Source organism: Chrysemys picta, chromosome 7, assembly GCF_011386835.1.
Source record: "Chrysemys picta bellii isolate R12L10 chromosome 7, ASM1138683v2, whole genome shotgun sequence".
Classification (NCBI taxonomy): Eukaryota; Metazoa; Chordata; order Testudines; family Emydidae; genus Chrysemys; species Chrysemys picta.
The window spans coordinates 25896398-25909406 of NC_088797.1; the positions used below are offsets into that span (position 1 = coordinate 25896398).

At 37.4% G+C, this 13009-nt stretch overlaps 1 protein-coding gene across 3 annotated transcripts in view; it reads left to right on the forward strand.

Moving 5' to 3' along the window:
* ERC2 (ELKS/RAB6-interacting/CAST family member 2) overlaps positions 1–13009 on the forward strand; it is an 836521-nt gene that overhangs the window by 356932 nt on the left and 466580 nt on the right. For all 3 annotated transcript variants that reach the window (XM_065550998.1, XM_065550999.1, XM_065550997.1), the window contains exon 9: positions 9762–9899. In XM_065550998.1, the coding sequence (XP_065407070.1) occupies positions 9762–9899 (138 nt within the window). The remainder of the gene's footprint in view (positions 1–9761; positions 9900–13009) is intronic.

The window sequence follows — 13009 nt, forward strand, 5'->3', positions numbered from 1 at the left end:
TCTATGATACCTGTTCTGTTCATTCCCTCTGAAGCACCTGGCATTGGCCACTGTGAGAAGACAGGACATTGGGATAGATTGACTTTTGGTCTGATACAGTATGGCTGTTCTTATGGTTAACACAGTTCACATTAAAAATTTGAAACCAGCTTTATTCTAAATTGTTTTAAAGTACTGTTGTAGATGAGAGTAAGCAACATCACATCACAGACAGAAAGCCAGATTGATATGTTTTCACTTAATTAAAAAGTATGTCATGTCACAAATGCTGCTATTCCAAATCTAAAATCTTGTAGTGCTTAAACACTGCACAAACAAATAGTTTGTTCCTCTGCTGCTCTTGTTATGAGGTTGGGGTGTGTTGCTTGAAGCAGCATTAACTAGTTCTGGGCTCCTGGCTAAATATTGCTGTAGGACTCAACCTGAAGAAACTGTAGTACTAAAGGAAGTTGGAGATAGTGAAACAGTGCAGAGTGGCCAGTCCTTTATGTGGATACCTCTTGCTTCCATGGGTTTGATGGGATGATCAAGGCCAAAGTATTTTAATAAGTTACAGTGAACACCAATAAACTGAACTGATTTGGTTTTAGTAATTCACACGTATGTTGGCATTTTAGAAATGATACTGTCATGTGATTTGGGAATGTTCTAATACCCTGATATTTTGGGGAGAGAGCCTGCAGTGCAAAATATTAGAGGAAATACAAGGTGAAAATATCTTGTTGTCCCTTGTGCTATTTTTGCTAGGGGATGTCAGCCATAGAAAGCACTCCAGAAATATGTAGAAATGGGAAAAAACTTTCTGTTTTGGTAGCAAAGTGGATAATTTGCAGGCATTTGAAAGGCTAGAATCTTTCCTCTGTAGATGAATGATTCAGAACTATGATAAGTGTTGAAACGACATACAAAAATGAAGAAAATCTAACATACTTTGAAAAGATTTATAGACCATTTACTCACTACCCTGATAAAGACGAGAATAGTAATAACAAATAAATTACCATAATATATGTCATTGGAAGCAGCAAAACATCCTCCTTTAACTCTACTTCATAAACAAAATGTTGCATTTTTCCAAGAAATGCTGTGTATTTTAACAAATTTTTCTAATTCGTATTTATTGTAATTTTTATATCTAAATGTCTTATAACCATATATTTTGATTTTTTTAAAATTTATATAAATGTAGGTTGTATAATTTTTTTCCCCAAAGAAGAACAAATATTTACTGTTCATGTGCTGAATCTGTAAGCACTTACAAGGACTATTCTCTGACTTGATCATTACACTGTTCTGAAATGTCAAACTATCGAAGCAAAAGAAGTGCACAGTGAAAACATTTTGTTAATCAAAACCCTGATTAAATAAAATAAGAGTGCAGCTTCCATGTCATGGAAGCTGATGTAGAGCTGTGGAGGCAGATTGTATATTGTTCTTACTGGATCAGGACCTTACGTAGTTACCATAAAATCTGTTAAAGTAATATTAAAAATTACTTTCCGACTGCCTTGACACTTGATGACTGCACTTCACTCTGTGAAACGTTTCTGCTACAAATCAATGCTTCTTTCCAAAAACCATTCCCTGTGCTATCTGTCTATCATGTAGCAGTATTTTTTCCCCAATATGTTATAGTAGGCAAAAAAGTTTAATCTGCATCTTAAAAATTATTGGTTTTGTTCTAACTGATGTTAACTAAGAATGTATTTTATCACAGCATTTAAAAATGTAGTAAAGTGAACAGACATTGGTACAACTCTCTATATTTTTAATTCTTCTATTGTATTAGGTCACTACGAGAGTTATTTCTTTAGTGATACTAGATTCTGGAGTATGTTGAGATGTGTCTGAAATGGACCATTTGCAGTGTGGGTCAGAACATTTACCATGAGTCATACCAACCAATAAAAAATAAATTGTGTGTAAATAGCCATGTATGGTATTTGCATTTGAGCTACACTTAATATTGTCTTTTTCAGTTGAGCAGTTCATTTTTGCACCCTTCATTATGTTTGTGTGTCTCTGGGAGGAGGTTAATGTGAGAATGGATGCTAGGGTTCAAAATTCTTTGTCTTAAAATCCAACCCTGAAAACACTTTCTGAAGAAAAAAACATATCTGCGGAGGGAGAAGGGGAGCTTGAAATTCTGTCTGTTCATAGGGATATCTTTTCCATTGCATAAATGTTTTTTCTAATAAATCTTTCTCATTAGAATGTTATAATAATTTGCAAAATATTGTTTGGAATTTGGTTTCTTAAAATACATAATTTTTTTACTAAATAAAGAATGAAAAAATTTATAATCACAAGTTCTGTTTTTCCTGGGTTTTCCTTTTAGATGTAAAGATTAGTTTCATTATCTTTTTTGATTCACTTTACTGGAATATGATGATTCCTTCTGTAATGTGATACACATTTCAGAAAATGAATTAGGTCTAGAGAAACTAAGAGGGGTCAAACAAAATTAGTTTTAGGATTCAAAGAGCCAGTATTACAAAATATTTGTTGTTTAAGTCATTTAAAACCCATATAAATCCAAAGCAGAGTAGAAAATATGTTGAGCTAAATTAATTGTATTAGCAAATATTTAAGGTTTCATAAAAAGGCCACAGAAAAATTTCTCTGAAAAATTCTGTTACACCTCATTATAGATCGTTAAAGGCACTATTTTGAAAATTGTCTTTGATTATATTATTTTCTTGCAAATTATAGAGTACAGTATCTTAGCTTTAACTTGGATAATGAAAATAATTTTTTTGAGAATGTAGCTTTCTGTAGAATTACAAAGAATGTCAGCAGGTGAGATTTAATTTAATCCGTTGAGTACTCAAGAAGCATTCTGAGACAATCGCGAAAAAGTGACAGGATTAGCACTTGCAGTTTATTGACGGGATGCCTAATAGATCAGATTATTATCAGAGTGTGTAATGCTTTAAAAAAATATAAATAGTGTCAAATTTAAATGATGAGAATATACACATTTATTAAAATACTGAAAGATTAGATGAATTTATTTTTGTAAAGATAATAGCGCAATGTCAGTGCAGCAAAGGTAGATGGGGATTACATGTTGACAACTTGATGGTAATGCATGTCCTACCTTGCCAGAGGCATGCATGTGAAAAATAAAATTAATATATATATACATGTATGTTAGAGAGAGAGCAATAATCTGTCATAACCTATATCATTCTCGGTTTAAAAAGCCCATGAAGAGCTAGTTAATTTGATGTGTTACAAGATTTTAGTATCTAAGAATACAAACTCCCATTGTACTCCCTAACCCTATTGAGAGTTCTGTCCAAGTTTAGCTAACCATGAGATCTTGTCTATGCTACCAGAGTATCATTAAACTCATATCCAACTGCTCTTAAAAAAAAAAAAAAAAAAAGACTTTTTCCTTTCACTTTCCACTAGTATAATCTAAATAACTTCATGGAGCTACTCCAGATTTACACCAGTACCAGTGTAAGTAGGAGACTAAAGAGGCCATTTGTATATTGCTTTATCTGTGGGCCATGAATGGAATGATCTACATTAAAACAGTTGTAATTCAGTGGGATGTTTTTAATTTGATGCCTGTTCTCTTTACCTCTGAGGGGAGAATTTTGTTAAATGCTGTAATATTTTAGAACATGTTTTCTTGGTTAAGGCTTGGATCATATTTTAAAATTAGTTAGAAGGGGAAGGAAATCGTATAAATACTTTGGAATTCAGATAAGCACTGCACATAGGAAATAAGTACTTTAATTTGGGGTGCCTACAATGGGTACGTCAAGCTGATAAAAATAAAAGAGTAGATCCAACTTTAAATATTGATTACATGTTTTTGGAAACACTCTCCTGGTATTTCCCCCCTCCATTTGAAAATATATTTTGATGAAGCTGAAACATGCAATGGCTTAAATATTCCACAGGGGGTCATGAAGTAGTTGTTAGAATCATTAATACTTGGATGAAAGTAAAGAAACATGGTGTACAAGTCTCTAAGTACCAGTTAATATAATTTTGGATGTGACTGTTACAATGCCATAAAATAGGTGTTAATGAGTTAGGAACTTTTATCTTCTATTTCTATGTCTGAACAAAAATATTACTATGTATGAAACAGAGATAATTTACAATAATGAGCTAATCTACATAATATCTTCCCAACACCTTGTCCACCCCCACCCTCTTTCTGTTTCTTCGAGGAAGATAGATATCCAGTAATACTCAGAGAGATGGAGCATGTAGTGTCTCTTGAGCTTTAACTCTTTATACAGAGCCAAATTCCAGACGTGGAATGTCATGCAGGACAGAATTTATCCAATTGCTATGATGCATATTTATATATTTAAATGTCAAAATTAAAATAGTGTCACCAATTCCACTGATAGCAATGATGAAAATGTATGGAGTATACTTGGTGTGCCTTTTCTAAAGCTAGTATTTTACTGTGTCACAGAGCAAGTAGGGATTTCTTACCCATAGTAATAATGTCATGTACTCACATCATCGTACTGTAAAAAGTTTAAATTAGGATACAGTATTGGCATAGTACTATCTGACATATCGACCTAACCACTCTTCAGATTGCAACACATTTTAATAAAGAAATTACCACTAGCATGTGCACATATACTTGCACTCTCTCTCTCTCTCTCTCTCTCTCTGTATGTATTACACGCAAACCCTAATGGCTAATTATAAGTTGTCAAAATATCTTCAATTGACTTCACACATTTTAAGGTAAACAGTTTATCTCAGATGTTTTTTCATGCTAATGTGCATCCCTGTTTTGTGGTGGTTATACATTTTTGCTCATGAGGGGCCAAATTTCTGCTGGCATAACTCAGCTGAATTCAGTGGGGTTAAATGAGCAGAGAATTTGGGTTTAGGTTTGTAATAAATACTCTAGTATACTCTAAATAATCTAGTTCAGCTATAACAGTAGTAGTGGGTCTGATCCTCTTCCACTGAAGTCTTTGAGCTCTGATGGATGAAAGTTGCTTTGCATGTGCAAAGTATTGCATTATTATATGAAGTCAATGGCAAATTTTCTATTGATTTCAGCACATGCAGGATCTGGTCTAATGTGTGCTCTGCTGGAGCCTATCAAAGTAAAGATTCAGGCCCCGATTCAAAACAGTGATTAAGTGCTTGCTTAATTTTAAGCATGTTCTTAACTGCTGTCCTGACTAGGGATGCTTTCCTGAATTGGAGTTTTAATCTGAAGACCGTAAGTAGGAAGACTTCGTGAAATGAATGGGAGTTTTTGCCTGTATGAGGTCAATGTCAAGCTCTGAAGAGGTAATATTTTTCATATAAAGACTGGAGCACTGATCCATTTAATGGCTTTCACTGGAATTAGATTTTGAGCACAGTATTTATACAATTTTTCCAGATTAATGTTAAACTAATGAGAGAGAACGTTGGAGCAGCTGGATTAATTTGTACACTAAACCTTTGTGATTAATGTGGAACATGTTGATCACCCATGAGCTTGATGTGCCATGATTTGAGAAGAGCATTTCCTCAATAAAGGCCCCACTGAACCATTAGGATTGCAGTTTCAATCATATGCAGCGTTTTTTTTTTTTTTGCCAGGATCTACGTAAATGTCATATGGGAAGTTTAAAAAACTGCTTCCTATTAAAAATGACAGGATAAAGATAATTTAATCAATACATTAGTGCTTCAAAGCAATGTTTAATTAAGCATCTCAGAATTTGTTTTATAAAACATCACACCAGCTTTCTATGATTGATTTGTTCTATTATAAATTGACAACCTCCCAATGTAGTTTTCCCATTATTTTTCTTCCTTTACTATTACTATGCATTTTTTATATAACCTACATCAGCCATAAACGACAGGAACAAAACACAATTGAAAAAAGTGATCTATTTTTGTTCTGCATCAATATTCAAGATGACTCTTATAAACCAACCACAATGCTAAAGTTGTCTATTTATTCAGCATTATGCAGTTGTCTTCTACCATATAAGGCTCTAGTTGTAAAGATTTTCACAGCCATGAAATAATCTACAAACTTCAGGTTTTATATATGTACAGTAGTAAGTCAGTGACAGGAAGTCTGTGGCAGTTGCTTGGCCAGTCACATCTATAATATATTAAGGAAGAATAAGTGTTTTATAAAACCGCCTAAAAATATATGTGATAAAATTCTTGGAGACACTTTTGTGTGAAAGTGAGCATACTAGCTAAAATGTTTATTTTTAAGTAGAGGAAAATCAAAGTGATTCAACCAGTGGGTCTTACTTCATATATCTTGTAAGCCCAAGCTACAGTATCTGTAAATATAAAAATGTAGTTGTTGAGCCTTTAACACTACTGTGTGTTTAACCCTCCACCAGCCAAATAGTTCTGTGCTTCATCTGGGAGACGAAGAGGATAACATCCTTGACAATTTCTTTATTAAGCTCTCTAGTGAACATAATATCTGATGCTGTCCAAGGGCTGCTGCTTAGCTGAATCATGGCCAGGTGTAACATGTTCTTAATTTAAGTGATTTTTGCCGTAAAATGTATTTTCACCTTTGGATATGTACTTGAGGGACTACTGTCAACATAAATAAAATGACAGTAGAGCAACCTGCCCAAAGGTTCTGTTATTGCAGGATCAGTTGCACAAATGGGAGCATTGTGTATGGTAGCTCCATTAATCTATTTTTGACATATGTGGGTATATCATTCTCCTTATTCTAATCCATGTCTGAAGATATGAAGTGGACAACAGCCAGAAAAGTAAAACTGCTGTGATAGTTCTGTATCTGTGTGTGTATAAGTATTCATATGGAATAGGTTCTTACTGTACATTGTCTGTCCATTGGAATTGAGCACCTTAGGTAATAAATCAACATTTTTTAAAATTTAACCAAACTCCATGTAATAGAAGAAAGTCAGCTTCAAGAACGATTAATGAAAGTTGTCTTACTCTGTGATGACATTTTCTGACCATTTGGGGTGGCATTACTATCACACTTATCCAAAGGCATGCTTTTTTTGAAGGTTTCATATCACTTAGAAAACTTCAGAAAGATAAGGTTATACTCTTTTTATACGCATTTTACATAGTAGACCTACTGAAGTAGACAGGTTAAGCAATTTGCTAAGGTCTTAGAGATGGTCATTTGCAGAGCGGGGAATAGAACCCTGGATTCCCCATTCTAACACCCCTAAGGCATTCAGTAAGATAAATCAAAATGAAGTATCACAATGAGGGAGGAACAACATAAGGAGTGTAGGGGAAATTTCAAGTGATGGAAGTGGCACTGATTTTCTAGACTGCTGTTTTCTTTTGGTTTGAGAATATTGAAAAGTTGTAAGCTTACATAAATATGGCTTTATGTGTTATAGCTATAGCCATATTATCAGCTCCGATTTGGTCTGTCTTCTCTCTTTTATATTTTTAAATTTTGCTCATGTTTGCCTTCTTACTCTTAAGAAAATGTATGTTGTTTGCAGTGTTGTTGCAGCTAGGCTATGAGCCACTCTTGGTCACAGAATATGAGAGAGAAAGTGGGTGAGGTAATATCTTTTACTGGACTGTCTTCTGTTGGTGGAAGGGGACAAACTTTCAAGCTTCACGGAGCTTCTCTTCAGGTTTGGAGAAGGAAAGCTAGAGTGGCCAAGCTAATAAAGTGGGACAAATCGTTAAGCATAATGAGTTCATGTGTGTTGTAGGAGATCACTTAATATGAAGTGAGCATCTCTGCAGTCATAGGACAATGGAGGGTTAGTAGGCAGCAGGGTGTGTACAAGTTGTTGTAATGGGCCATAAAACCAGTGTCTCTGTTAAGTCCATGTTTTTTAGTGTCCAGCGGAGTTATGAATTTAAGTTCCCAGGCTTGTCTTTTGAAGGTGTTGTGCATGTTTCCTTTGAGGACGAAGACTGAGAGGTCAGATATCGAGTGATCACTTTGTGAAAAGTGTTCGCCTGTGAATGATAGGGTGTTTTTTGTCTTTTATCATTTTTCTGTGTGAGTTAATCTGAGAATGTAATGATTGTCTAGTTTCACCCACATGGCAGTTGTAGGGGCATTTGATGCACTGGATGAGATACACCACATGTTGTGAAAGGCATGTGTTGGACCCATGCAACTTGAAAGGGGGGGTATTGATCATTGTAGCAGGGGAAGTATATCTGCATGTTTTGCACCTGTTGGTCTGGTAGGGTCTGGTGCCACTTTGAGTTGCTGTGTCCTATCCCCCTATCCCTGTGGGGAGTTTGCCGAGATTGGGGCGGGGGTGTTGTTTGAAGGCCAGAAGGGGGAGAGGGTTCAAGAAAGATATCTTCCATGATGTGGTCCTCATCAAGTATGGGTTGTAATTGTTTAATGATATCCTGTGTGGATTCTAGCATGTTCTTTGTGGTTTTTGTTTTTTCTTGAAGCATAATTTATACAGGATTCCTTTAAAAAAAGTTCCTTACCAATATGTAATGCAAAAGAAAGAGTATTTAATTTTAAGTTGTATTATTTTTCCTCCTTGACATTTTAAGGTTGTAAAAAGGAATATTTTGCATATGCTGGTGTTTTTTAGATAAGAGTGCATGATATGAAGTAAGAGAAGTAAAAACATATAGTCAATGGTAACTAATGTAGTCCTCAGGAGAAGATCCAGGCTACTAATCATGTACAAGAGTTATAATCTGCAGTTTAGCTTGTTTGTTCTCAGGCTATAGATAATGGATAAAAGTGCCTGGTTTGCTGCCAGTACATGGTTTATTTGCCAAATATGCTGTTTCATACTTGTTCAACTTGATCCATATCACAGGTTCTTCCTATTAAGAGCCTGCTTTACATGCAGTTACTTTAAATCAGTTACCCACAAAAATATTTTATGGTACAGACTTTGCTCAACAGATTTGGCACATTTTTTTCAGCCGCAGTCCTGAAATCTTTGTGTGAGCATGATTCACATTGAAGTCAGTAGGAGCTTTCAGTGCACAAGGAGAATATGTTTGGTTCTAACAGTGTGAAAATAGGGATATTCTGAATATATTATAAACTGATACCTCAACAGGTTTCCCCTATTTTATATCATAGTTGACCATTCCTGCCTTGTTACTATGTATTTGCCTTTAAAAGTTAAGGACCAACTTTTACTTCTCAATGTTCATACATTCTTGCCAGCAAAACTGTGGCTAAAAGCAAAAGTGCTGGTGAAGACTGGCTGCCCAGATTGTGCATTCCACAAAAAAATTAAGATGAACCAAGCCCCGCTAGTTGTCTGTGAATTATGCCTTTTGGGCCATGTTCAGGTTATACAATGGAGCACTCAGAAGAATGAGAGAATCATATCAAAATATGTATCATTAAAAAAATCTAGACATATAAATTAGAGCTACCCCTGGCCAGCTGCAGTTTACATGTTCAGTACTGGTGGTTGTACCTTCAAAAGGCTAACGAATGCTGGGTGCACCTCCAAGAGTTTAGTTCAAATAAACATTCAGAAGTTAAGATGCTTATTCATAGGTTTTGAGGCTTCCTTTCTTATTCCACAACACCCTCCAAATCCACCCCTTCTGCCCCAAAACTTTCTAATATGTAGCCATGAATATTGAAAGATTTGAGCAAAAGAAGAGGTTGCTCTGTTGCTCATCATGTGTGGTATAGAAGATCTGCAGTAACCTGAGGGATACAGCACAGTACGTGTACATGTAGCTGTTTTAGTAATGCAGATTATTATGGCTCAACTCCCTTCTTGAATGATAAGAAAATATTGATTAATATTGTGATCTATTTATATTTTCAGATTGAAAATCTACAGGAGCAACTTAGGGACAAAGATAAACAGCTAAGCAATTTAAAAGACAGAGTGAAATCATTGCAGACGGATTCCAGTAACACGGACACAGCTCTAGCAACATTAGAAGAAGCTCTGTCAGAGAAGGTAATGTTTAGCATGTAACAGTGTTATATGGTGCTCTTTCAATGAGGGGGTGAAGAGTGTCCAGAAAAAAGATGCTTTTTTAAAGTGGTCTAGCACCAAAGAAAGAAATGAAAGAAAGTTTATGTAAAATTAAAGAATTAACTCCCCCAAAAATCTCCTCTGTATTTTTATTTGGAGTTTTATGCCTTTAACCTGCAAATGACTTCATCCCACATTAAGTGGTGGGTTGTTGGAGAAGGTGTGTTCCACCTTCAAGGATTAGAGAGCCAAGAAAGTTACCTGGTACAGAGCTGAGGTGCATGCAGCACCATGCCAGGTCAGTGTGGGGCTGGTCAGGTGACCAGAAGAGGGGCAGGGACTATTGGTACCCAAGTCTATGCAGTAAATAACCTGGTTTTGTTTTCACCTGGACTAGTCTGAGTAGCCTCCCATCCATGTAAGTAGTTAAAATACCAGGTTTCATCATGATCCGCTGTGGTCATTAAGCTAGTTGCTCCTTTCTGGTAGGGTGGGGGTGGAGTCGGGCTGGGGTTGGGGTCTGGGAAGGAATTTTTCATTCACCACCAGATTGACCCAGGCAAGGTGAGGTTTTCACCTTCCCCACAGGAGTTTGGGGGCTTAGTGGGGGCAAAAAACATAACAGAGGTTAGGCTATGAGGTTGCAGCTCATTATGTAAGCTTGGGGCAGATATCCAGTCCAGGTACTCTGTAGGGAATAGATGCAGTGATCAGATAAAATGGATTTGGAAAGTATTTAAAGGAGGTATTTTCATAGGAGTGAAAATGGGGGGGTCAGGGCTCCTACAACTGGTATGGCGGGGAGTCAACCCCCCCTTCTTTATAGCCCCCATTAGCCCTCATTTGAGGGGGTGGGTGGTGAGATCCCAGCAGCTGATGGGCTGGGGACCAGGGTAGGAAGGGGGAAGGCTGACAACAGTGCTCCGGGTAATATAAATGGTTATGGAATTACCTGCACTGTATAATTTTATCTGCTGAGTACTCTCTGACATTTGGGAATAAAGTTGTGGCTTAATTAAACTATGTTCATTGTTTCGGTCCCTCTTCTCGCTTGGCTGGACAATACCTAAATACCACTGACTTCAGTGGGACCAGAATTTCACCCATTAACTTTAAATACATGAGTAGTGCTATTGAACTCACATACTTGAACTCAGTGGGACTATTCTTGTGCTTAAAGTTCAGCACATGCTTTATTTTATGTGGAACAACTGGTAAATGTTTAAATAAACTTGAATGAGTCTGGAGCCTTCCCAGTGGCAAGTGGGACCTGCTCTTAGACACTAGTCTGAATACTGTGAAATGCTGCCCTCTGTTATGAGGGTTTTCTGGAGTCTACAGATGCAATTAAAACCTTGTGACTGGAGGTGGAATTAGCGTTATCTATTGTAAGTAAATATGTTTGGGCCTGTGTGCAAAGTTAAATCATGTTCTAGTGTCTAATGAGAATTTTCATCATATAATGAGGTAGTATTATTTAATCATCTGAATAAGTTGGCGAGTGTTTAAGGGAGACCACTGCAGATATAAATGCAGCATGGTGGGTTTAATGTTATTCTATAGCACTGCTTTTTCAGGGTACAGGCTACTCTCATCCTGTAAATATGGAATTAGTAAATATCACCCCTATTTTACAGAAGGGGAAATCGAGTCTGTCAGATGTTTTGTGACTTGCCAAAATCACACAATAAATTAACGTCAGTACCAGGGGCCCCAGCTTCAATATTCACATCTAATCCAGTAGTCCAGATTAGTTATTTATCCTTTCTCCCTTGTTTTGTCATCTGTAAAATGGTTAATAATATTTAGCTAATGATATATGGCTGCATATAAATTTTCCTCATGTCTATTTTTGGATTTTGCTTATTTTAAATATCATTAAACCATTTTAGGCCTGGTCTACTCTATGAGTTTAATTCAAATTTAGCAGCGTTAAATCGAATTAACCCTGCACCCGTCTACACAAAGAAGTCATTTATTTCAAAATAAAGGGCTCTTAAAATCTATTTCTGTACTCCTCCCCGACGAGCAGAGTAGCACCAAAATCGATATTGTCATTTCGAATTAGGGTTAGTGTGGCTGCAATTGGATGGTATTGGCCTCCGGGAGCTATCCCACAGTGCACCATTGTGACCGCTCTGGACAGCAATCTGAACTCGGATGCACTGACCAGGTAGACAGGAAAAGCCCCGCGAACATTTGAATTTCATTTCCTGTTTGCCCAGCACAGGAGAGCATAGGTGACCACAGAGAGCTCATCAGCACAGATAACCATGCAGGCCAATAATCGAAAAAGAGCACCAGCGCGGACTGTACGGGAGGTACTGGATGTGATCGCTATATGGGGAGAGGATTCAGTGCTAGCAGAACTTCGTTCGAAAAGACGAAATGCCCAAACTTTTGAAAAAATCTCCAAGGGCATGATGGAGAGAGGCCACAATAGGGACTCAGAGCAGTGCCGCATGAAAGTCAAGGAGCTCAGACAAGCCTATCAGAAAACAAAGGAGGCAAACAGTCGCTCCGGGTCAGAGCCGCAGACATGCCGCTTCTACGCTGAGCTGCATGCAATTCTAGGGGGGGGTCACCACCACTACCCCACCTCTGACCGTGGATTCCGAGGCGGGGGTAATCTCATCAGCCACACCTGAGGATTCTGCGGATGGGGAAGAGGAGGAGGAGGAGGAGGATGAGCTTGCGGAGAGCACACAGCACTCCATTCTCCCCAACAGCCAGGATCTTTTTCTTAGCCTGACTGAAGTACCCTCCAAGCCAGTACCCAAGACCATGACCCCATGGAAGGGACCTCAGGTGAGTTTACCTTTTAAAATATAAAACATGGTTTAAAAGCAAGCGTTTTTTAATGATTAATTTGCCCTGAGGACTTGGGATGCATTCGCGGCCAGTACAGCTACTGGAAAAGTCTGTTAACGTGTCTGGGGAAGGAGTGGAAAACCTCCAGGGACATCTCCATGAAGCTCTCCTGGAGGTACTCCAAAAGCCTTTGCAGAAGGTTTCTGGGCAGTGCAGCCTTATCCCGTCCTCCATGGTAGGACACTTGACCACGCCATGCTAGTAGCAAGTAATCTGGTATC